Genomic DNA, 26,009 nt, shown 5'->3' with positions numbered 1-26,009 from the left:
TGGGGAGCTGGGGCTGCTGTAGAGCGTTCGGGACGCTTCCCCGTAGGTAAACCTGCGTTTACAGCTGGTGGGCGAAGTCCCGTTCAGAAAGCCTGGGCGCGGGGGGGAGGCGTTTGCCAAGGCAATTGCAGGAATTCAGGGCGTCGCTTTCGGAAGACGTATTGGCCAGCATTTGGAAGGGTGGCTTCTCCACCACCTCTGCCCCCTGCCCCCACCATCTGAAAAGTTGTCCTAAGAACAGGATGTTCCTGTTTGAGGTACATTTTGACCTGGCGCCTGTAATCGGTCATCTGTGGCAGCTTCCGTGTCTCTAATGGATTGAGATCTGTTGTCATTTGTCTGTAGTTTATCTGACACAACACTTTTTCTTCCACAGAGGAGAAGAAAAAACTAACTCGAGAATTTGATGAGAAACAGCGTGAAGCAAATGAAACGGTAAACATCGATCTAGACTTCTGGCCTTTCTGACCGGTTGAAACATTGATGCTTTAACAGGACAATACTTCCAAATTTTATGCTCTTTATGGTTCTTACGCTGTCAGGCAAACACGTTTTTTAAATCTGTTTATTTAATGGATCTGATAGATGCATCTGTGTTTGTTAAGACTAATGTATATATCTATATACCTATATAGACAAATATTCATACATCTGTATTTTTTCTTGTGTGTGTGCTTGGTCTGAGTATCACCTTCGCTTTGTTGAACAAAGAGGATGATAGAAGTGCAATTACAGCTGCTAGAGATTGTAGGGAGGACATGCAGAGAATCTGCTTTTTCTTCTTGCTACTTCTTTTCTGCTGTCTTTTTTCTTACTAGTCTTAACCATCCGATCTTTCTGTAATAGTCTGACGGTTAAACATCAGGGACTTTGAGTATTTTAAACCTCTATTTATAGGCTTCCTGGACAGCGGGTGACATGGAAGAGCACAGCCTCTCTGCCACTTCACTTGTCTTTTTAAGCAAGACATTATGCATTAGGCTTTCTTTTCTTATTAATGTGTTGTTTGGGGGGATCTTTTTGAGTCACAGCTGAATGTTCTTTTCAGAGAGATGCTTTATTCTTCTAACTTACTGGGTTTTCTTAGGATGTATCTGTGGAGATTCTGGTGATGTATGAGGGGTAGGGTTCATACTGAGAGTGAGCGCATATTGGTGGACAGCTTTAGGCATTGTGAATTTGTAACAACTGTCACTAAAAATTGATGTGAAAATTCACGCATTCAACATCTCAGGGTTTATAAATCCTAACTCCAGTTACCGGGCCTGGATGTTCAGAGTATGAATTCAGTGGCCTGCCTACCTGTGCAATAGATATCTGTTGCATAGATATCATGAGAAGCTGATACCCATCATATAAATGCTTCAACAATATAAAAGTGAGAACTGCACATTTTTGAGTCACAGAGTGATGTTTCAGAAAACAGCAAGCATTTAAGCTTGGCATTTTTATTTATTTATTTGGGGGGAGAGGGACATTGTATATCTGAAAATCCATGTGGGCTGAACAGCGTTAGGCAGAGTGGTGTACTTGATACTAGATGAGGAGTATGGGGTTTGGGGTTAATCCTTCCCCCCAGTCACATAAAAACACGTGAATTCCTTCATCTGGTGGCAAGTTTTGAGTATAGCTGCTGCTAAGAATAGATTTGGTGTTTTAAAACATAACTACTTTTTCTTTTGTTAAAGCTGCGGGAAATGGAAGAAGAACTGAAGTATGCTCCCCTGCCTTTCCGCAACCAAATGATGAGCAAAATTCGGGCGTACAGAAGAGACCTCTCCATGTTCCAAAGAGAGATGAGAAGCACAGATTTGGGATTGGGCCCTGGAAGTCAAGGCGATATAAAATATGGAATCTTCTCCACAGAAAATGAACAGAGTGTAAGAATTAGATATGAATTTTATTTAACTTTGCTGTGATTGTTAAAAAAATTTCCAGATGGATTGTTTAGAGTGTTTCTACTCTAATGCACTTAGCTTCTCTGCTTGTATAACTCCCTGTATGCATTACTTTGTGTGTAACATGAATATCTCAGGGAAGAGAACGAACACGTAGAGCTCGGAGAGCTTTTCTGTTCTGAAACAAAGGTATGCATATAATCAAAACAGAAGTACTTTAATACCGTGCAGTTAGTAACTTACACAACATCCTGTACGGAAACGCTCTATTTAATTATTCCTCTGCAGCAGTGAAAGCACAAAAGTGATGCTACTGACTGAGAAGAAAGTTTAACTGATGTAGTTTTAGTCTCCAAAACTGGCAAAGTGCATGAATCACGCACTCTGTAGGTTCTTTAGTAGAATTCTCTTTCAGGCAATCTCAGCGTAAATCATTTCAAGAAAATATATGAAGTTATGCTCTAGCACTTTGTCCGCTATGGATGTGCTGCTGCAGTACAAGAAATGCACCCAATTTCTTTGCTTACCAGGTATGCCTAGATATAGCTGAGCTAGTGAGACCGAATCTGCTTCTTATCTTCAAAGAGCTGTCATCTGTACAGAAAGTTTGTGGAGGTGGGCTTTTTGTTTGTCTGCCTTAGATAAGGAAGGTTTGAGTGAGGCTTTTTCCTTAAGTATCTAATTCTACAGTAGCTTGGTGAATTTTTGCATTTGATTCCTCTGGATTGGTTCCTCTTAAAGAGTGAGAGCAGGGTGGTAGATTAGACTTTGAGGCCTAAGGAAATACTTTATTTTGAGGTACCTTTTGACCCCTAGGTCAGCAGACATTTCTTATCCTCTAGCAGAGTCTACTGGCATGAAAAGAGGATCTTTGTTACTTAGCAGTCCATCTGTTTGTGGTGTTTGTTCCCGATCCTTTCAACTGAGAAAACAGTTAATGATCTCCCTGGCAACCAACTGTGAAATCACAAATAAGACTGAATTTAGATATGAATGAAAAGAAAATTTAGCATCTGGAAGGCAAAGATGATATTATCATGTAAATGTTCTTTCACGGAAAAGTAAACTGTTGCAAAGACAGTGTTTTGTAACTGTTTTAACTCTTTAGCTGTGCGTCTTCCTCTTTCAAGATTAACCAGATTTGGCCATAATCTTACACTGTGAACAAGAACTCTTTCAAGATTAACTGGGCTGCAACAGTTACCTTAGGAAGAAGCCTGTACAGCTGATACAAATGAGTGGCCTATGGAGTCGCATCCTAACTTTTTAGTGTGTCAGAAGCCTAATACCTCTCTCTTTGTGCTCAACAGTTAAGCTTATGTTATTTTTCAGACTAATCTGCAGTCACAGAGGGTGCTACTTCTCCAGGGAACCGACAGCCTGAACCGAGCCAGTCAGAGCATTGAGCGCTCGCACCGAATTGCTGCTGAAACCGATCAGATTGGCACTGATATAATCGAAGAACTTGGGGAGCAGCGGGAGCAACTGGAACGCACCAAGAGCAGAGTAAGCAGAGAAACTGGACATTGTATTAAAACAACCTGATGTTGTCCTAGCATGAGCTCTGTGCCAGTAATTACTCTGTAGGCACAGTAATTCAGTTGACTTTCTATAGACTAAATCCAGGCTGCCACGTTTCTATGCTGTGCTCATAAAAGGAAAATAGTTACTGTAGAAGGGCCCAAAGCACGATGGCTAAGTGTCCGCTGCTGTGTCTATGTAAGAGTGGATATTAGACAAATAATAATTAGATATTATAAACCCACTCAAAAAACCTAGCATTACTGAAAAATTTACAGATTTTTAAAAATGCTAAGGAGTTGCCCACCACTAGATTACTAGTAAAGGTTTAGATTTTGGAGGCAGTTAGAAAGTTCTTCTAATGAAATGAAATTTAATAAAGATTAATTACTTATTTACTAGCCTTCCAGTATTTGTAGAATAGCTAAGGAAGAAGAAAGCGGTGTGAGACAAGATGCCTCTTCCTTGTCCTTGGGTCAAGAAGCTCTACAACTGTGGAAGCTCTAAGTAGTTCACTTGTTTTGTGTACACACATATGCAAAACTTAGAATTCAGTCTTGAACTAAGAAGCTGATGGGGTTTTCTGTGCCTACAAGGGACCCCGAGTGCAAAGCTTTTAACTGAGTGACTTGCAGCAGGATGCCGAGTTTGGCAAGTAAGCATGCTCAGTCTCGACTCTTCGCAACAGCGCCTGTAGCTTTTTCATTTAAGTAGTTTTTCAATCATTTCTCATTTCAGTCAGAACTTGGTATGTGCTGCTCCCAAATTTGGGTTGGAGAGCAGGAAAGGAAATGTCATCTTAAGATCTGTAGGTATAGTTTTTGTCTATATGACCTGGTGTACCTTTAAATTCCCTTAAAGCTTTGGAAGCAGAGTAATGAAGTCTTACCTGCAGGCCTCCAGTGGCCAAACGTTATGAATCCTGCCTCTGAGAGACAACAGCTTTTTAATTGGAACATTTAAACACCAGCTACTTCCAGGGGCACCGTTACAGAGTTACTGTATACTTTTCAACTGGCAAATAACTTCTGTTTCTTCTTAGTTGGTGAATACAAGTGAAAACTTGAGCAAGAGTCGCAAGATTCTACGTTCCATGTCCAGGAGGTGAGTGCCGTCGTTGGCTTAGAGCACCACATGGCAGGGAGCATTGTTGGCTGCTGGTCTAAGGAACAAAGCTGGAACCACAGGGAGTTTTTAGGGAACGTGTAAACACAATGTGTGCTCATGTGCAGATGCCAGTTCCTGTTTTCTCCTCTCTGGTAATTACTTAATGGATACAGGTAGTAGAACACTACTGCATTTGTGCTGCTCATTTAGGATAATAAGAGGTCTTTAACCATCACACATGATAAATTGTGATGAGGGGAGGGATTTGGACATAAGCACATTACAGCGAACTGCTAATGGTACCTTTAGATGCAGTTCCTTGTTATTTTTGTTGGAAAAAGCTGGGCCATAAATCACTGCAGCATTGTGTGAGTCAGATGTCTGATGACACAGACATCTCTGTTTAGCCCATAATAATGCCCTAGAGAAGCTAGACTGAGCCTGACCATATACTATTTTCATGACTAAAGCCTTGGCTGCTAAATATTCCGTTTCTTAACACTGATTTAATTATTCTTGTAAAAAACTGTTCATAGAATATGGTATTTCCAGTAGTTACTTCTGGCCTAACAAACTTCCCCTTTATACCTGTTGCTGAAGAAAGCTGCAGGAACTGTATAATGTTATTTCAAGACTTTATCGTTTTACTTTAACTACATAGTTCCACATAAAAGCACCACAAGGTAGGTTTTAGCACAGGAGAAGTTCAGCTGATGTTTTCCTCTTTGCTTAAGTGAATGAGTAGGCACATGCAGAGCAGAATAAACTGCTGTACTGGGTGGGTGGGGGTGGAGAGGAACAGGACTGCTACTGGTGAAGTAGAACATTTAAGCAGAATTTCCAGGAAAACTTGAGTAGGAACACACAGTCTTACTGAACAGTCTAGCTGAAACAGGAAGGATATTTAGTGAAGGTAAGGTGGTGATCAAATTATCTAAAATCAAGGGGGGAAAAGGTATCTTAGATTTTTAATTTATTTTTTAACTCTAGACTAACCACTAATAAGTTGTTGCTGTCCATCATCATCATCCTGGAACTGGCCATCCTAGGAGGTGTGGTCTACTACAAGTTCTTTCGCAGCACATGAATCTCCATGGGTGAGAAGAGCTTTTACACTGTTGAGGAACAAGATGGGCTGTCTGTTCCCTTTGATTGTCTGAGGATTGAACTGTCTCCTGAGACAGCAGGTTCAACTGAATCTGTACTGACACTAGAAAGACAGAGAATGGGAATAAAAGGAAAACGCAGAGACAGACTTGAACTACTGGTAAGACTAAGAAGAAGGTAATAAATATTTTATTGTCTCAGTTTGTATATACTTAACTAAGTGAATAAATCTTGTAAAGTAGCCACCAATCAGTGGAAAAGCTAGTTTATTTAAAAATTGAGAAGTTAACGGTATTTGCCAAGGGCTGACAATCTATCCACTCACGTGCCTCAGCAGAGCTCTAAAATGTCCAATGTACCCAATGCTTTGGGTTCTTAAATCCTCACTTGCTCTTCACTGTCAGATTCATCTGGAGAACTGGGTGTTGGGAGTTCCTCAAAAGCCGTGTGTGCTCCTTCCCTTGTCTGCCCAAAGCACGTTGCTATCACATCAACTGCAAGACCAGCAGTTGCGTTCACTTCCTCTTGAGAAGCTCCAAGCAGTGGATTGACTTCAACCATGTCTACAGCTGAAAGCATTCCTGTGAAAATGACGTACAGCATTGTTACTGTGAAAAGGGGTAAAATCTCTAACAGGGTTTCTTTTGCAGTAAGTTTGTATTTGAGCTTGTGACCTACTCTACCCCTTAGATGTATAAAATTGGCTTCAAGTGAGGGGTTCTTAGACAGAAGTTTGTGGGTTTAGTTTGGTTCTTACGTGGTCACTACCTCAGTCATCCATGCTTTCAGCATCCAGGAAAAATAAGTTTGAAGTTTCACATACACTTGAGAGAATGCTTTTTAATCTTGTTTTCTCCTAGTCCCAACATTAGGAGATACAAAATAGTCTCACCTAGTATATTTTTTGCCATCCTGTTCACAGTTCTATTGAATCTGTTGTCTACTGTCTGGGGTTTTTTTTTCTTGCCATACCAACTTTTACTGCTAAGTAGCACATTATTTAAACAAATTCAATAAAAGTTTCATTGCATAAGAAAGAAACTCCTCACTTACTGAATCAACAGCAGTATACTTAGTGAATGCTTGCTTTGCTAGCCATGAGGATGCCCATTATTACCTCATGCATTTAGGAATACAGGGCAGTATTATAGCAGATGACCAAGTAATTTTTGACACTATATATACTATGTATTTTATTTATTTTTGGTAAGCTGAAGTTGATGGTTAAGCTGCTTCCAACACCTGGGGTACAGACCAAACATAGGACTTCTTTTTCCTTTACTGAAGGTTGAATTGACTTTGTAGGCACCTCAGCTTTGACTAAATTTATCTTACTGTTTAGTTACACAGGAAAAGCTTAGCCAATGTGAGCTTGATGTAGTCTGTCCTGTCCTTGCTTAGTCCCGTACTGCTGATCAACTCCTACCTGTGTTGTGTATCTCCTCCGTGATGTACATGCCTTCTCTGTAAGTTAATCCACCTAGAACAGGAGTCCCAGTTGCTGGAGCCAGTGAGGGATCAAAAGCATCAATATCAAAACTCAGGTGAATGGGTCTCTGTCTCCTGAGACAGAACAAAACAAGAAAAGCCATTTCAGAGCCTTGAACTTTTTCTACCTGCATTTCTTACTTTCCAGGGTGATCAAATTAGCATCATAGAACATGATGCTAAAGGTCCTAAGTCCTATACCATGTCTTACATACGTTTGAAAGGATTTGTTTTTTAATATCTTTGGACTCTGAAACGTCTAGCTCAGAACTTTCCCCAGTACATTAGGAAAACAGAGGCTTCTCTTTCTAGGTTCACCAAGTATCTGCACAGGTGTGATTTGGCTGAAGATAAGTACTTTAGTTCTAACCATCTTATCTGGTATTTGTATCCTTAGTTGGAAAAACGTAGATAAATGTATGATATAATCCAGCCTTTTCTCCTTTTGTACAGAAAGCCAGGGTGAAAGGCTGAAACATTGACTTGCATGGCATCTAGGATGGAGGAAACACCAAGCTTGAGGATTTCATAGACAGTTCATCAAGATGAACGAGGCATTCTGCATTTTCTAGGTCAATAGTTGAAGGCTGCCTCCAAACTCTACCATATAAGCTTAGTTGATGAAAAAGTGAAAGATAATCTCAAACCTAAAGTGTTAGTTACTGCATGAAGTCTGGCAACCCATGACAGCTTAATAGATTGGACACTGCATATCACTCACATGAGCTATTTAAGTGGTAGACTGTCCTTCCAACTTGCTTCTCCCTATTGAGCATCTGCAGCATCTGGATTAGGAACTTCTTTACTTGGCACAGCTGCAGCTGTTAGGAGTGAGCACAGCTTTAGACACAACAGTATGCAGCACAGACGGGGGCCTTGTTCTGCTCACCTTGTGGTGAGAGGTTACCCTCTTCACTCTGGTCCTCTCTATGTGGCCCTAGGCTCACATGATTTGCTTCCTGATCTGGTTCAGTACTAACAACTGAGTTCGAGTTATCATCAGTTGCTGCATTTATATTTTAAAAGTATAATGTATACCCTGGACTCCAAGTTGATTCTAACATTTTGTGAGACTGCAGCAAAATGCAGAACTCTTCCAGAAACAGAACAAATCGTATAGAATAGAGCCACAATTGTAGTGACTCATGTAAACTAGCTTGTAGCGTTTTGCAACACACTGTGAAATGGTTCCAGTTCAAGATATGGAAGTTGAGGACTAAAGTCAGTGCTAAGACTTTACTATTCACTGGATGCTCTCACAGTTCTGTTAGGCTGCCTTACATCAAGAGAGACTTTCACTTCTTAAATAACTTTCAGGAAAGCTGCACTTCAAGAAGTGCATTATAAGAGTAGTTTAAATCAGATAATAGTTTGTTACCTGCCCAGTAATTGTTCAAATGTTCTTTCCATAACTTTCTGAATTCCAAGGCGATCAATATCCCTCATAGAAAAATACTGGATGTCATAGTTCTTCAAAATATAGCTGTAGAAAATAAAAATAAAAAAAATCATCACTGGCCTAAGTTTAAATCTAGCAGCCCTTGTCAACAGCTCAATGTGGAAAGAAGCTCATGATTTTAGCCTTCACAAAAATCCTTCAATGTGCATCAACTTACTATTCAGCAGGATCCACATCCCTCAAACCAATGTACACAATGTCAGATGCTGAAATGCAGGGTTTTAGCCAGGAAAAGCCAGGCAGTTGTGGTACCTGCAAGCAAAGGTTTGGTACTGCGTTAATAATGATGTCTCTAACAAAACTATTTAATGCTTCCCTCAACACTTTGTATTTATTTATAGCATCTTTTCTCTGTCTAAACAGAGACACTTCATCACTTGAGAGTCTGGCTTCCTGATTTAATCAGTCCTTGCTTTGTCACAGCTTTTTACCCAAGTTGAGTGTTAATGGATTAAATTTTTAACTCTTCTGCATTTTCCAGTTTGAAGAGGAGGAATAAAAAGCCCAAGTTCACAAGCAGTAGGTAATTAGCATCAGTGAACGTAAGGGGAAATGAGAAGAAACTAGACACCCAGATGTAGGTCACTTACACAGTGCATGTAACGGTAGTGCTATGTAACTTACCCAGTATATCACACTGAAGTGGAAGAATTTAAAAAAAAAATACATACAGGCACCTGTATGTTTTTAGAATTACCAAAAAGTCATGCAAACTTTGTTGCAAAAACAAATGTTAAAGATGGGCAAATTCAAAGTGGGAAGTAAGGAGAGAAAAAAAAAAAAAGGGCAGCATGACAAGAAGTTGGGCCATATCACGCTGCTTTTCAGTGTAGAACTGAAGAGAGCAGGTCTAGGACAGCAAATGGAAGGTGACGTGGTCATCATTTTTCAGCTTTGGTAATTAAGTACGCAATTATAAAAATCCTTTAATTATTAATTTCTACTGCTTTTAGGAGTACTTTACCTTATGTTTCTTTTTCCTCTCCCAGCTCTGAAAATGGCTACAGCCAACACAGCTGTCAAGTAGCAAGAAAGCTTTGGTTTCCCTCTTACAGTTCTCAATTACTAACTATATTCTAGTTACAAGATTTGAATTTGTTTTTATAAGCTAACATACCTGGAGCTATATTTAATTATATTGAGATTAAATAAGCACAAATAATAAAAGTATTTGTTAATCTAGGGCAATGACTTTTCTGCAGTCATGAATTCAGAAGGATAAATGAATTGGAGACCACCAGGAAAAATAATTCAGATCTCAGAAGTGAAGCTGTATCTGCAAAACCTACCACTGTACCATAAAGCTGAGCACAGTATTGATAATATTGTCAAATACTCTCTAGTATCAATGATGTAGCAGATTTAATTCTGCATTTTTAGTTACACCTCTTCCTCTTTAAATAAAGAAAATGGAATGCCTTAACTTCCTTTGGTAGGCTCTGTTCTTACCTTGCTGCAATAGAAGAGGAATTGCTGATGGTGAAGCCAAACAGGCATCAGAAAAAGGAGCAGGCATTTTCATGATAAGTTATTAACAGCAGTTTATGAGTTTAGTTTGAATGGTTCCAGGAGCCCTGACACTAATGCTTGGTTTGTGGAATGCCAGGATTATGTTCATAAATATTCTCCCGTAAAACAGCAAAATTATTTTTAAAAGCATTTTTAAAACCCTTAAGTGCCACCTTGACTTGAACAGCAGCAGGCAGTGCTCTTGCGAAGCTGCCTGGACAAACAAGTAGCAGCTGACAGCCTGTGGAGAATGGACTGTAAGCAACACCAGGTTTGTTCTACAGTGACCTGGCTACATGCTTTGTTTTATTTCATAGCCAGATGCTACACTTATACTTCATGTTGAACATGGGGACCTTTAATTCAGTATAACATTGGCCAAGCTCATTAGCCCTGGATACATAAAGGATTCTGAAAACAGGTAAGAAAACACCTAAAGTGAGGGACTTGACACAGCCCTGGGGAGTTCTTGGCAGTTGTGCTCATTTAAGCAGTTGCTGCCACATCAGTTCCCCCATTACATTGTGCCAGGACAGCTGTCTGTAGGGTCACACAGTGAGCAAAGGCCAGCACTTGATGTATCTCAAAAATGCACCAAGGAAAGAGGCTGCTCCTGACTCAGGTCTCACACAGTCCCACAGAAGGTTAAACTGAGTTGGTGGCATGGGTCAAGAACAGTGTAAACAGATTATGTCACCAAGAAAGAAGTGTGTTACACTACTACATCTATCTCATGTCCTCTTGATAGAGAATGAAGAACAAGGAGCCTGCAGATGCTGGAAGAGCAGTACCAATTAGTAGAGATGGGCAATGAATCCACAAGATAAAGTGCAATCATGTGGGCTATTTTTATTTTGTTGTCCTCAAAGGAGCTGTTGTTTCTCTGTGGTTCTACAAAACAATTTAGACAGGAAGCCAAGTGCTACCTAGCCTGCCTGAGACTATTGGGTTGATGACCAAGTCTTGTGACCCTGAGAGACACTTTGGTGGAATTATGGGGGGTCCATCCAGAGAAACATAGGCACAGATGTGTCATGGTGGGGAGGGGTTGCTCAAAAACCCCTCCACAGCATGAGTGACAGCAAGGGAGGAGATGCAGTGCTCACCACAAAATCTCTTTTGCCCTCTCAAGTGGCTGTGCTATCTTCCCTTTGACAAGATAGTAACCTTGAGAAGCAGAGTGCAACTGGTCAGTTTGTGTAGCACTGAGAAAGAAGTTATGCTTAGCAGACTGTAGGACCAGAGCAGCCTCCTTGCCGGTGGCACACAGCTTTAGGATTCAAAAAGAATTCTTGCAAAGCAGTCAGGGAATAAAGTACATTTTTTGTCCCATTGTCAACATAACGGCTCTGCTGGATGACAGTGCAAGCCACATGCACCTGTTCACACACAGAGGTTCCCTCCAGTGAGTCAAGTATGACAGTACATGCCTGTCTGTGTAGCTGCAAACACTGGTTCAGGGGCTTGTGTCAAGATGTTTCTGCATAGGCTTCCTGACAGCTGGAACTCCGGGGGGCTTAGAATGAGATCTCAGAACCAGCACCACACTTGACTGACTCACCTGTAAGTGTAGCCTAATGTTACTCTTTCTTTGCTTCTGCAGCTGGCAAGAGGCCTGCTTCCCCATTGACCCAGAAAGCTCACTGTATTCTTTTAGTAGCTCTAAAAAAACCAAACAACCCAACACTCTTTTGTGCTGCTCAAGAACTGGAGCCCAGCAGACCAGAAAATGCCAGTGTATACATAGGAAGGCAATTAAATACTTCTGTCCTACTGCCAAAAGAGGAAAGCAGCGTATCTTATTCTGTCTTTCTCCTCCTTCCTCGGCTACCAAAGAACTTGGCTTTGTTCCGTTCTCACCAAGACAAACTGTTCACTTTAGGAGAGCTTTCTCCTCTCCTTCCTCTCTTTCCTGCAGAAGTGGGTGCAGCTGCCAAACAGAAAATTTTTATCACCCCCTTTAACTTATGGGCAAGAAACTAGAAATGTAGTAACCTTTTATATTAACTTTATCATGTCCTGGGAGTATTTCAAGCAGCGCCATTAATTTTGCATTACTTTAGGAATTCTAACATGGTTGTGGAGACCACACAAGAATTACTAGAAAGAAGGGAGTATTTAAAAGTACCAAATGACTCAATTGACTCGTGGACAGAATTAATTCAAAAGAATTTGCAGGAGTAAAGCAGAAGAGCTTTACCAGATGGTAACAATCTTGCTATGCCAAACCAGTACTACTGCAATGGTGTCTTCAATAGCCATAAGGACATTAACCATGGTTGATGTTACCTGGAAGAGATACTTCCATCAACACAGAACCCCCAAAATTTATCAAAGAGAAAAAAGAAATCTAAGAGAAATGACTAGTGATGCAAAAGGCCAGAATAACATGAAGAGTCATGTTTTTCTGCGTCCATTCTCAACCTGCAGTTGCTGATCCTGCTCCCACTCTCCAGCCTGACCTTCAGCAGAAGGAGATGGTCAGATCTAAGTTCCTACTACAAAGGCCCCAGCTATTAACAGCACACAGGCTGCCACTATGGTGTCTCCAGTAGATACACTACAGGTGCCTGTATAGGGAGATACAGTCCACAGCTAAGCCCAAAAGGGTACGCAGGCCCCAGGTCAACCTACATTTAGCATCTTGACAGTAGCAAAAACCAGCCATGCACATTTGACATGCCCTGGTAAACAGCTGGTTTTGACAATTTGACCTCTTTCCAAGACAGGAACTCTCTCTTTAAAAGCACCCTGTAAGCACGTACAGCTGTTCCGATTTGTAATATTTGCCAGTGAAGCCAACACCAGAGCAACCAGTTAGGAGAGATCATGCAGGAACAGCCCCTTTCAGGCCCCAAGGCTGTCAAAACACGGAAGAGCCAAACCAAGCAGAAGCAGCATGGAAGGTATGCAGGAACAAGCTGTCACCAGAAGGGAGCTCTGCACAGCTCTCACAGGCTCGGCTGGGGGGAGGTTTCCTCCTTCGCTCAGTTGGTGGAATTGCCACCATTGCACAGCAATGCACAGCCTCAGCACCAACGCCACTCCTTATGCAGGAATGGCACCATGGTCAGCTGCTTCTGTACAACCCACGAGGGTGCTAACACAAAGAAAAGCTTTTCTCATTCTTCTCACTCTTGTAACTGTGTGTACACAAATACCTGTATTTACATATGTGTGTATATATATATATATGTACATGTGCATGCACAGAAATAATACATTTTTGCTTGCACTCAGATAAAAAAGGTCTGCATTGCCAGCAGCTAAGAAACCACCACATAGGAAAAAAAATGCTCCAAGGATTTCCATGTAGGCTAACTGTACAAGCAAGGTACTTACTTTATCTTGAAGCTCTCTCAAGAGAAATGATAGAGGTTGTCCATGGAGGCTTCCAGACTGAGTTGTAAGAGGCGTGTTGATATCAGCATGCGCATCCACCCAGATCACACCAAGGTGTGGGCACTGCCGTGCGTGGCCACTGACAGAACCAAGCGCCAAGCTGGAAGTACAGTAGCAAAGGCTTTAGTCACCATTTCTCCTTCAGAACAAGTAGAAGGACAATGGGAAGTCTCTGCAATTTCAGTCAGCAACGCTGCCGTGTTTAAAGACGCCAGACATCCGTGACAACACAGGGTACATCCCATATAAACTGCATGGCATGCCACTGGCTTGATTCCAGGAGTCTCCAAGTAACTCTACAGGACAGTACCAGTACTGACAGATGAGAAAGGGCTCTTTTCGCTCTCCACTGTCACCTTTGCCACACTCTGACCTCCACTGTTCTAGCTCCAAATGATCTCTTAGAAAATCTAGTGAGCTCACTCATCAGTTCTGCTGTTCATCCATTTTTTTATTCCAATCATGACACCCACCCACCTCCCCAACTCATTCTTACATTCTACCTTCTCCAACCAATTCTCAGACCAAAGGTTAGGGGAAAAGAGAAGAGAGATTAACATGTTGTAAGATCTGTTACAGAATAGTTTGTGTGCAGGCATTACAAACTCATAATTACAGTTGAGAGGCAAAAGAAATACATTACTAAACGTTCAGCAATAAGGAAACTGCAGCAGTTTCTAAAAGGACCTCATCACACAAACTGCCAAATGGGAAAACCTCATTTGTACGTCTGCAGATCCCAGAAGAGTCTGGAAATAAGTAGTACTGTCTAAGAAGGTGACAGTTTTGTAGCTGTCTTTGACATTTCACCCTAAAAGGACCTGCAATAATATCAAAATGCTGCTACCCTATGGTATTGCCAGGAAATGACCCTAAGTTGTTTCCACCATCCCCTTATTGACACTCCAAGTGTCAACCTGCAGCATGCACCGCCAACTGCTTCTATTTCAGCTCACCTGTGATCACCTCCCATAGTCACGCAGCTGTGTCCAGCAGCTACTGCTCTGCTTACAGCATCAGCCAGTACCTGGCTGGCTAAACCCACCGATCGGGGATATAAAATCAGGTTGTTGTACAGTTCATCATTGGGAACTTGAGTGAAATTCAAATCTCCAAAGTCGTACACTTGGCATCCTGGAAACACAGCAGCAAAAGGAGAAAATTAGTTATGAAACAAAGTGCCCAGAGAAACTTTCAAAGTACGCTCCCCTGAAAAACTCAGTTGGGCAAGTATGAAAGGAACAACGGGAAGAGAATGGATTCATTTGAGTATTTGCATGCCCCTACTAACAGCCATGTCACAACTTTACAGATTAGAAAGCTTAAGATAGAATTTTCACTTTAATTTAGTGATGAGATAGGACAATCATAGAAAGCCACCTAGAAAGTCCTGGGTGGTTTTTTTTTTTTTTAATTATTTCTTGGCAATTTTAACATGAAAAAAGTATGGTTTGTATTCCCATCTTCCCAATTAGACAGATTGTGTACAGCCTTAAATGAGCTCAGTTGCTCAGACATGCCTAGGACTACACATTTCATTAACTATACCCAAGTCCTAACAGTTATTTTCCATCTTCAAAGTCCACAAGAATCCAAGCACAAAAACACCACGTTACCAATACATGATGTTTTCTTACAGTACTTCCAGGCAACTGCATGGAGGATGAATTAGTGCTTTGTGAGAGAACATGTCTATTTTCTCAACACAGGATGTTCTAGAAAGCATTTTAATTTCAGGGCTTGAGCCCAACCCTCTTTGAGGTCCTATCATTGCCAGTTACAACTTAACAGGCTGTTGAAACACAGCACCACTCTGGGTCTAAGACTCAGCCTTTCTTAAAATGTACTCTGTCAGCTTACCCTGAAAAGGAATCACTTCACAGATTAGGAAACAAAGGAACATTTTTGAGAGTTGTTTCACCTCCACCCAACCGAGAGCATTTTTATTAATTGGCTGCATTTAAAGTTTAATTCTCTTTCATACGTATAGAGCTTGTCCTTTGAAGCTCTGCTGTCTGATACCATGTGCTTTCTTAACAGTCATTCAGATACCAAAACTTCTAACAGTAAATCACAGGCCAAAGCCTCTGTTTCAGACAGACCTGTCGCTGCAGGCAGGGATGGGGTCTGTAATGGCCCCAAGGTATTTACAGCTACACTAATACTGGCTTAATATGTCAATACCACCCTGAATACCAGTCATGCCTGTCCCATTTGTTCCTCAGAATCACCAATCTGTTCACAGTTCAAAGCACCCAGGCCAGAGCTTGACATCTCACCCTTAGACATCCTACGCTTAATAGGGCACTTGGAAAAATTAAGACAAGCAAATCAACATGAAGAAACAGCCCACTTGGGCTCTAGGTTTCCTCCTTAATTTCCATTAAGTAATTAGTGTAATGTCTAAGAAATGGGCTCTGTGAATTCGCTTTGGTGGAAATAATGTAAAAGTAGCATTGAGGAAAAACATAACTTTATTATGATTTCAAAAGGAGTTTTGACTGGTGAAAAGAACGAAGGAAAATGGTTGAGTGACTTGTGAGAATCAGGTGTCTGGGAAACAGGCAAGCATACTTTATATAGCAGAGACATAGATAGACCCATGTCAGGGTATTTGCTAGGAGAGGACATGTCAAGCTGAGCACAGCTACTTGACAAGGGATTAAATAAACATAGTTGCGGCAACTCTAAGATAACACATTATCTACAGAGATCTAAAGCAGTAAGCAGGACCATGACGTACCACTCCCTGGTTTTCAAAAGGCATACAACAACATTTCGCCCTCCCTTAGACAATACCTAATTAGCCAGCAGGGTGATGGCTCTGGAATTCTGAGCCCATTTTGTTCAGACTTTAACGTGCTATCGATCTCTGTGTGACCACTATATTTTTTTACCCTCTGTTTCATTCACACAGTCAGAAGAGTTGCAAGTTCTGAGAAATGGTAAATGAATACCAAAGATCTATTTTCTTTTATTTTGTGTCTTCCTGTAAAGCTACTTCTCACACATTGGCACACTGCGACACATTTCAGTATTTCAAGGACTGATGTGCCTGGGAGGCAAGTTTTGAAAGTAAGATTTCAAGACAGTGTATCATTCAATCAATAGGTATCAAGAGCTTTTGGAGATGCTGCACAAGTTAATAATACCTTTGATCTAATACCTTTGACATCTGTGGGAAGTAAGTCTGCAGCTGAAAGCTGTGTTCAGCGGCTTACACATTGCAGGACAGCACATTACACAACGTCACGGAAGAAAGGACAGCCACTTAAGTTTGTTGTTCTCTCTTACGGGACAGACAAGCACATCACAGTATTTTTACCCATTAAAGGGTGAAAAAGAATGGAAGGAAACGATACCATGAAGCTCCATCTTGAGATCAGTGTAAAACAAAGAACCAACAATGCCATCTTTCATAGCACTTCAAGGAATCCATTAAGATTCTTCAGGTTATGCTCCAAGGAGGCCAAACATGACACATTCTAGCAAGTCTGTTTGGAGAAGTATCATTTGCGTTGAAGATTTTTTTTTTCTTGTTTATCCTGCCCTCCTCCCAGTCCCCATTTGTAAGGCAAACAGACTTGATTCAGCTTCTGAATAAAAAAGACCCATCCATGTCTTATGATCACATCAGGTTCATACAGCTTACAGTGTGGGTATGGTAGAAATGGATGGACAGACACTTTTGGGGTTCAGAGTTCTGGGATCTTGTCCATTTTTTGGACAAATGGTACTCTCCTATCTCCTGCATTACAATGCCTCTCTATAGTACTTTTTATGTAAAAAGCATCCTGTCTGTTAGACAATGCATGCCTTCAGTTTTTGTTACCATCTTCAAAGGTTTATTGTTGTTCAGGTGGAGTTCATAACCTTTGTAGCAGCTTCTTTTTTCAGTTTTGCAATTCCCTCTTTTATTTGGGAAGTCTGTTTTTATGTGCTTGCAGAGGACAGCTCAAATTTCCCAGTCTAACAGGAATGTTTTAGGCCAACTATCTAATGGCTATCCGATTAAGATACAGTTAATCTCAGAAGTACACACTAATCCAGTCCTTGAACATTAATAGTATCTTTTCCTCCCACTATTTTTTTATTGTGACAAGAGCTTTGTGTCTTTTAGCAAGCGATGACAATGGTGATGTTCACCTCCTATCTTAAAATCCAGTCCATTTACTCAGCACCCACAGTAGGCAGCAGTCATTTCCCTGCACAGATTTAGAGAAAACTTTTCCTCTGTAAAAGCAGGTGGCTTATCAGTCTGGGGGCATTTAACCGAACACATCTGGGCAGGGCAGCAGCAGGGAAAGCCTCGCCATCCTTCTCTACTAGGCTGCTGCCCCGGAGCCAGAAGCAACAACCCGATAGAAGGGGATTCAGCTTTCAGGCTGTCTTCTGACATTGCCCAACGGCATGCTAAGTAACATGGTTACAACTCTCCCGGCAGCAAACAGGAATTGGAACAGCAGCACGTGAAACACAAGATAGAAATGATCTCCTGACACTGCCTTTTTACACTGGGTATTTGTGAACTAGAGGTAAAAAAATAATCCTAAATTAATGGGGAAATCAAATATTTCCTCTTCCATGTTTCTAAACCCTGTTGAACTACTTTCAAAGGAATCTGGAACTCCCAGTGTTATTACATCTTACTTCATACTCTGTATTACATAAAACCTCTCACATGAAAGCGTTACTCCTCTGTTTCCTCAGATTCCTGCCCATTTAGTGAATCACCACAGACACCAAAAGGCTTTTCAGGAAGCAATAAGTATTATGGACAATGTTGATAGACAAACTTAACATTTTCCTTCCTGTAGCAAAACAAAGGGCTACAAGCTGTTACCATCCTTCTTTTCAGTATAAACTCATAGGATCACAAAGTCCGTGCCATAAGCCATTCTCAAAGATACAGTCAAAGTGTTGCATAACAGCAAACAAATAACTCAATTCATTATGACCAGTGTGTTCCAAAGCCTATTTTAAGACAGATTTAACCTTCCACAATTATCTGTGTGTGTAAAAACTATATAAACAAAGGGCATACTTTTGTTTTATACGAATATGAAATTAGACTAGCAAGGTTCCCACTACAAGAGACAGAATTCAGCAGCCTGGTTTAATGGAAGTTTTCTTACACAGTGTCCAATTCTCTGTAAACCAAATACAGATCTGCTGGGAAAAAAATCTCCTGTTACAGATATTTGATGGCTCAATAGCTTTCCACCAGCTCTAAAATGTCACTTCCTAAGAGGGAAATTCATGTCTCAGTTATTCCCACTCTGCCTTTAAGCACTTTGAAAGGTACGGTTTAAGATAAAAGTTCTATATATGCACCCTTTTAAAAGGCTTCAGCTCACACAACAGCAGCACCGATTCCAGTTGCTACCCCGTCTGCAGTCTCAAGATCTCCTTTGCATGAAATGAGCAAAGAGATCTTTTTTCCGACACCAAATTGAGCAGTCACCTCATTTTCCTTTGACAACTGTTTATAACTTTAATCTCTTATGAAATCCAGTGCATTTGACCTGAAGAGGTCTCAAAAAACGTCAGTATCAAGTGTTGGGAAACGTTTGTTTTTGTGGCTTGCATCAGAGAGGAGAAAAGGGTGCAGCTCTTGCAGTCTGCTACTCACTGACAAACCCTGCATGAATTCTAATGCCCTTCAAGTAATCTTAGCCCAGAAACAGCTCCCAATAGCAAGAACACAAGTAGGCACTTACAGCCACAGGAAGTCGTAATACCAAAACAGCTCTCCTCAACAAGCACCTCGAGCTTTAGGTTGTTACAGAAATGTGTTACCAGTTAACCCAGACAGGTAACACTGGGGAGGAAGGGAGAGCACAATGTATCAGAGATTACTGAAGTTCTCCCCCTCCCTCTTACAGCTGCACGAAACTAACATCAGACCAACTCACTTCATATTCAAATGAAATACCTGGGGTTTGTTTTGGTTGTTTTTTTTGTGGTGGTTTGTTTTTGGTTTTTTTTTGGTGTGTGGGGTTTTTTGTTGTTGTTGGTTTGTTGGGGTTTTTTTCCCTCCTTCAATGCCTCATTCCCTGCTTTTCACCAGGTAGTTTTACAACAGAAATTTCCACCTTCTACCGAAAAAATAATCCTCTGTACCAATTCACATAGCTAACCAATTCGCATAAGTACATCCCTGCCATAGGTATGTTGGTCTAGTGAATCCACAACAAGAGATAGGATTAAAGTTTCAAATGAGAAAGTAGTTACAGATTCTGTGCACCATAAAGCAGATCTAAATACAACTCAGTAATAATTTTTTCCCTCTGTCATCTCCCTTCACAATAACTCTTCTCCTTCAACACTACTCATGGTAAAAAAATGAAGCAGCATGTGATCTGAATTTATTCCAATCTACAGATAATTTTACAGGTGCAGAAATTCAGCTAAGTGATGTACTAAAACTAAATTATAATATAAAAATACCAGAGTTGAAAGGCATCACCATAAACACAAAGAAATACAAAACCCCCTCCAAAAGCTCTGTTCTTTGGTCCTTCAATCTAGTCTCCTCTTATTGAAAGATTAGGAAAAAATAATCAATTGGGGTTTCCTGATCTGCATCAGCATAACTTAATCCTTTAGATGCCTTTAAACAGAAATGACATGATGTACACTTACAATTACAGCACCTAGCGAACTTTACCCTAAATTTACAAAGTTTCTTTTAAAGCCGACTGCATGGATAATGCACAACCAGCCAAATGGCAGAGGGAAAAAAACAAACATCAAATCAATGACAGACACAAAGCTTTTCATTCCAACCAAAGACAAGCAGATGGTGCCCTCCATCAGCATAGGGAAGGGAAGAGACTCAGAACTGACATACTGCAAGGAATGCTCCGATTCCATGAACTTTCACTGTTGGCGTTTTTCTCATAACTCTTAGGAGTTACGTTCTAATCGTGCCAATATCAAAGGGTACAACACTCAAAAGGATAAGCCATAACTGCTGTCAGCGCACACTCCCCCCTTCCCAGGGGCTTAGCTGCCCAGGCTCAAGATGAGCTGGCCGATGAGTCTGTTGTGAAGAAGCAACCTAGAAACAGCCCAGGTGGAGGCCTCCCCTGAACAGCAGTTCTCCAAAGCCTCGCCAGGGCTCCTTCCACCTGCCCGGGTATCAGAGCCAGGTCCTGGCTGCCGTCCTGCAGAGTGGGGCAGCACCTGCCCTTGATGCATTCTGACAACTGACAATTTCAAAGACTCACTGCAAATGTCAGTTATGGCCTGCCTATTTGACTGTGCTGTGATTTTTGTCAGACCACTGGTCTTTGAAGCTAACCAATCATGGATAATCAACATTTGAGAGGTAAACAAGAATAACAGAGTCTCTGTATAACTAAAAAAAATAAGCTGCAGTACTACATAGGTGTGTTTTACTGATATTATTAAACAGACATGTTTGTGCATGCTTGTGTCTAAGGGAAAGAAAGGAAAAAGAAGAGGACTGCCATTTACCTGCTGTATTTCGAGGGGGGAAGAGGGAGTGGGGGGCAATGCCAGGGTGGAGAAAAAAAAAGGGCATTCCCTTTTCTGGTTTGTAAGGCAGAAGACTCAGCTGTTAGTCTATCATCTTTATGTTAAATTCTTACTGACTTTTTCCTAAGAATGTTCCTAGCAAATTAATAGATTTAGCCTTGACAGCACTGACAGCAGATGTGATCAGAAAGCACCCATGAACAGTAGTATTTCTCATCTCAACAGTGCAGAGATTTAACTAAACATGCTGCTTAAAATGCCAGCAGTTATTTAAAATTTTGTCTGTCTTCCATTTCAACTTTATCAACAGCAGAAAATTTGAGGAAAGGGGATAAAGACAGATCTTAATGTTATTTATGGAATAAATTTAGACTTTTCAGAATTCTACAGATAAGCGATATTTTACTGGCTCTTCTAAACCAAAGAGTTTAAAATACTGAGCTCTGAAGAGAAAATTGAGAAAACAGCTAGTACAAAGCTAAACTAGATTCTTTTTTCATTATTTACTGTTAAGACTGAAACTAACCATATGAGCAATGTTGGTGAGACAAAGTTGAATTGCTTTTTTGGGCAGCAGATGCCAGTAGGAGTTCAACGGTTTTAGGCAAAGCAGGAGTGCATCTCTAGTCACATGGGGATTAGCAGCTCCACTCCTCTTTTAGAGCAGGTTACTCCTTTTTAAGTCACTACACTGACCTCCTGAATCCTATTACTGAAGAGCTTTGTTCCGGTCAAACAAAAGCCTAGTAATATGATGGTCATTTTCTTTCTCAAGTCTAGCTCTGCTTCTGTCTCTAAGCCACATATCTCTGCAGACCACTAACTTGTCAAACCAGCAACTCTGATCCAAACTTTGTTAATTAATTCTAGAGTAATCAAAACTCAACTTTGACTAAACTCGGCAACCTACCCACACCCAGCTTTAAATAAATAAAAGAAAGAGAGGAAAAAAGAAAAAAAAAGGGGGAGGAAATCAACAACAGTCGACATACAAGAATGAATACTTGGGAAGAAATTTTATACTAAAGTTGTTTCCATGTTAGAAACAGCAGAGGTGCTCTAAGTCACCTCAAGGGCTATAGAAAGTAACAATTGATATCTATTACTTATAAAAATCTGAGAATGGTCCTTCTCTCCTTTAAGTAAGAGGACTAAGCAACACTCCAGATTTAAGTTTGATCGGATTCCCTGCTTAATCTGCGAACAGGAATGGTTAAGAAATTCTGACTTTAAAGAGCTTCATACTTTGCATCTTCTATAGCTTAGGTCAAGTGCATCTGTCACCTATCATCTTCTCTACTCCTCACCAAAACTGAAGAGCCTCCACAGATTGCACCCATTTCTTTTTACTGCCAGATCAGTACACAGCTCTGCAAGCCCTGTGCCCTCTCCTCCTACATGCCAGGAGTTATGGGTCTCTGTTTTCACACAGCACTTTCACTCATTTGGCAAGATGAAAGAGTCCTTTAAGGTGTTAACATTTTAGTTTCCCTTAAAAGAAGCAGCAAAGCCAAAAGACAAACATCTCCAAGGTGAACAAAGAGCCCCACAGGCTTCGTCAGTTATATTTTAAATTATTCCTGCTACAGACTTGCACACCCACTGCTTTTAGCTTGGGAGCTAGACTCCTGCTACATTAACTCTCCTCCCAAGTACACCTCGAGCTACTACCAACACGTAACAGTGTTCTCTCTGTTTCTAACAAGGGGATAGAAGTCAAGTTAGTGGCTCAGAGTCATTTCTGACAGGCTGGTACAGACTTGCGATACCATCTGCCTCTGAGCTCCCTCCTCCTATTTCAGACTCAGCATAAACAAGCTGTTCATAGGCAGGCATCACTTCAGGCAGCCAAGAATTTATCATACCATGTAGGTACAGTCACAGTCTCTTTCAAGGGAGGGATCCCCCGCCCCAACAAAATTAGAAAATGAAGTAGAAATTGCAGTCAAGACTCTGCAAAAGGACAAAGGAAGAACAGAAATTAAGATAGGGCAAAGGGAACAATGTAATTCCCTCCCAAAGACACCAGCCAGTGAAAGCAAAATGCAAAACAGCACAAAAAGGAGGAAACAAAGGTCTAGCATTCTTACTCTCTCCAATGTGGCTTGAACACTATACACGCAAGTCATTAAATCAGGCATGCAAACATACAAAAAGCCATGCAGTTGCTTGATACTCAAAGTAAATACACGTAAGACTAAAATAAACAAACAAATGCAGTGCATGCATCTTACTACCTGAATGCTACATTTCAGAGGAGACTTCAGACCACCTTCATTTAATGCAGTTCAAATTGAATGTGAATATACGAACGGAAAATGAATAAATCAAACTTTACAATTTCAGGCAAACAGAATAATCTGATTACCAGAAATTTCTTCCACTTGAAACAAGTGAGGGCAACTTTATTTGAGAGTAACCATTAATGCAGACTTTTCATTACAGGAACACTGCCTCTTTTCCCTGACTGTGCTTCCTTAGACTGCCCAGAACCCACCCTTGCTCTTCAGCTGTGGAGTGATGCTTCCCAGTAGACCTCATGCCTGGTTCCAAGCTTGTAATGACAAGGAAAATCACGTTCATAGCAGTCCCTCACATCCCAGTGGGCAATGGGGACATGCAACAACCACCACCACCACCATTCTCCCTCACACACACAGACCCTATGGACACAAATGCTTCAGAAGTAGCTAATACAGATGGGAGAACAGAAGCCCTAGATCTCAGATAAATGTTATTTATTATTAAAGGAGAAACTTGGTCTGCTGCCTTACTATTTACCTGCTCCTCTAAAACAAGAAACAAGCTCTCATTAAAATTATTAATTATTTTAACATAACAGATAAGTAGAATATCCAAATTAATAATTAGAGTGATGCTGTTGCTCTGTTGCCTTCTTCAATGTATGAGAAAATAATAGAGTTAGAAAGACAAGGAAGAAAGCAGCTGAAGTTTAACTGCTAGTTCAGTGTACCGCAGGAGTACAAGCAACGGCACTATTATCACAGTACTACAGGCAAAGCTATCCTGCCAGCCCAGAGAAGAAAAAATTAACAGCCCACACATAAAACCAATAATTTGTTAAGTTCCCATGAACAACAGATGTGCACAATACAAAAGGCTACAGGGTAGCGTCCACCTCAATCTACCACCCTACCCTCAAGCAGATTGTCTCTGCGAGAGAAACAACTCCTCTGCATATGCTGGTCACTGCCATTGTTTCAGGATGGGTCCTCACAGCAGAACCTGTCACATCCATGTGCCATCTGAACCTGTTCATAAGAGAGGTGCAGAGATTTAAGCAGCAATAGACATCACCAATGAGAAAACCCTCCCCCAGTGGAAGAATGTGTCAGCCACAGGAAAATGAATCTGCAGGAGAGAAATCCCAAAGCCTCTAAAAATTGTGAGGGAACAGCAAGGAAGTATCTCCATGTGCATTACTGATTAATGAGTAAACAGTCCATAAGCAACTAAAAATTATTTTTTACCTTCCAGTTATTTTTTAGTTTAGCTTGCTTCATTTCTATTCCCACAATTTTTCATTACTGAAAAAGGGCTTTTGTCCTTCCTTTGTTTCTACCTTCTCCAAGTTCCTACTGAAACGAGCTTGTGTCATGCAAATGAGCTTTTCTTCTGTTGGTTGGGAGGCTGGGGTTTTTTTCCCCTAAAAATTCTTACAAATTGAAAGTATCAGATTTGAACTACTTGAAAGAGAATCTCAGTCCTTACAGTACAGATTTCTATCATCAATATAAAAGTAAACTGCTGCCTACAGTCTTACCTAGAATAACATATCTTCCTTTCAAATTTGGTAACTTGATAGTTTAAAATAAACTCTAAGCACAGTGACATCCAGACCTGCTTTTATTGCAGTATGCAAGACCTCTCCTAGACACCCTCTTATAGGTTTGTAGAGTTTATAGATCACACTCACTACAACTCAAATGTTGCCAAGGATGGCATACATCTCAACTTTGTACAAGACAAGACAGAAAGATATTATCTACTCATTTGATTGCAAACGAGGTCTTTTCAGCTTGCAAATCAAAAGACATGCCGGATAAGCCAATAGGGCTGCACAGAGCAGCAGCTTCTGTTTTAAAAGAGGTCTCATAATTCAGAATAAATTTGCTAGAGTTATTAGGCATTTATCTCTCCTCTGCATGCATCTAAATTTCAGTAACAGCAACCACACATAAAACAGATAACATGTAGTCCCATCCTGCAATCCATCCCCATCATAGTTTTCCATAATACTTTTTAGATTAGAATCTTCCCAAGACAGAGTTCAGCTTTACAAGTGTCTATCCCTTACGCCCTGCTTCTAATAACCGTGATAACCAAGTTTTCTGCAGTCCTCAGCTTGTAAAAGCAATTGATGTGAGAAGCTAGAACAAAAATAAGTGCATGGATTTACTTAAGTAACAGTAGTGGTAACACTGAAAAGACCAGGAACTTTCCATTCACATGGTGCTATTTGCAAGTGCTTTCAAAGCAGAACTTCAGACACCATCTGATATACAAATCTGAGGATTGCTCCAGAAAGTTCTGAATTTCACCACCTGAAAGCACAGAAGTCACTGATAATTAATACGGACATAGAAAACACATGAAGTGAGAAATCGAGGAACATGGTCAAAGGTGTCACTTGACCGGACACACTGAGTGCACAGAACGTTTTAAACAGCCTCACGTTTCGCTTGCTTTCCTTAAGTCAACACGGGAAGAGCACACACTCCGATAACGCACTCACGGTGCCAACACAGGACACAGGGGCACACCCGGTTTCTGGGGAGCCGGCGAACATCACGGCCAGTGAACCGGCGGGCCCGGCCTCTCTTTGTTCCGGGGCTCTCCTCGAGGCCCCGGTGCGGCTGTGCGCTCCGTCGGGTGTCTCAACGACATCGCGATACCGCAGATCCGCGGCAGCCATCGCCTACCCCAGGCAACGGCGGCTCTGGGGCCTTTGGGGTTTCGTGACTCACTGGATTCACCATTTCCACCCCACCCCC

General features: G+C 41.1%; 2 protein-coding genes across 2 annotated transcripts; one reads left to right on the top strand and one right to left on the bottom strand.

The window, feature by feature from the left end:
- Positions 1 to 376: 376 nt before the first annotated feature.
- On the top strand, positions 377 to 5,893 carry VTI1B (vesicle transport through interaction with t-SNAREs 1B; the record flags this gene model as incomplete). Its single annotated transcript, XM_010195085.1, has 5 exons — positions 377 to 435; positions 1,689 to 1,880; positions 3,231 to 3,404; positions 4,462 to 4,523; positions 5,517 to 5,893. Coding segments are annotated over 5 exons (584 nt in total), but the record flags the coding sequence as incomplete, so codon positions are not given.
- Positions 5,795 to 25,930, bottom strand: LOC104534940 (arginase-2, mitochondrial-like). Its single transcript, XM_010195084.1, has 7 exons — positions 25,747 to 25,930; positions 14,448 to 14,625; positions 13,432 to 13,591; positions 8,738 to 8,832; positions 8,500 to 8,604; positions 7,060 to 7,196; positions 5,795 to 6,214 (listed from the first exon to the last, which is right to left on the bottom strand). The coding sequence occupies exons 1-7, from the start codon at positions 25,928 to 25,930 to the stop codon at positions 6,009 to 6,011; spliced, it is 1,065 nt and encodes a 354-aa protein (XP_010193386.1). The 3' UTR covers positions 5,795 to 6,008.
- Positions 25,931 to 26,009: the final 79 nt, after the last annotated feature.

Source organism: Mesitornis unicolor, unplaced genomic scaffold (genome assembly GCF_000695765.1).
Source record: "Mesitornis unicolor isolate BGI_N332 unplaced genomic scaffold, ASM69576v1 scaffold54991, whole genome shotgun sequence".
Taxonomy (NCBI): Eukaryota; Metazoa; Chordata; class Aves; order Mesitornithiformes; family Mesitornithidae; genus Mesitornis; species Mesitornis unicolor.
Note: the sequence above shows the minus strand (reverse complement) of the source record. Positions and strands in the feature narration are given on the sequence as shown.

Coding starts and splice junctions, on each gene's coding strand:
- LOC104534940 (XM_010195084.1), bottom strand. CDS start 25,930: ATGGCTGCCGCGGATCTGCGGTATCGCGATGTCGTTGAGACACCCGAC. Junction 14,626..25,746: donor GTCCTGTGTTGGCACCGTGA/GTGCGTTATCGG, acceptor CTGTGTTTCCAG/GATGCCAAGTGTACGACTTT. Junction 8,833..13,431: donor TGAGAGAGCTTCAAGATAAA/GTAAGTACCTTG, acceptor CTTTGCTTGCAG/GTACCACAACTGCCTGGCTT.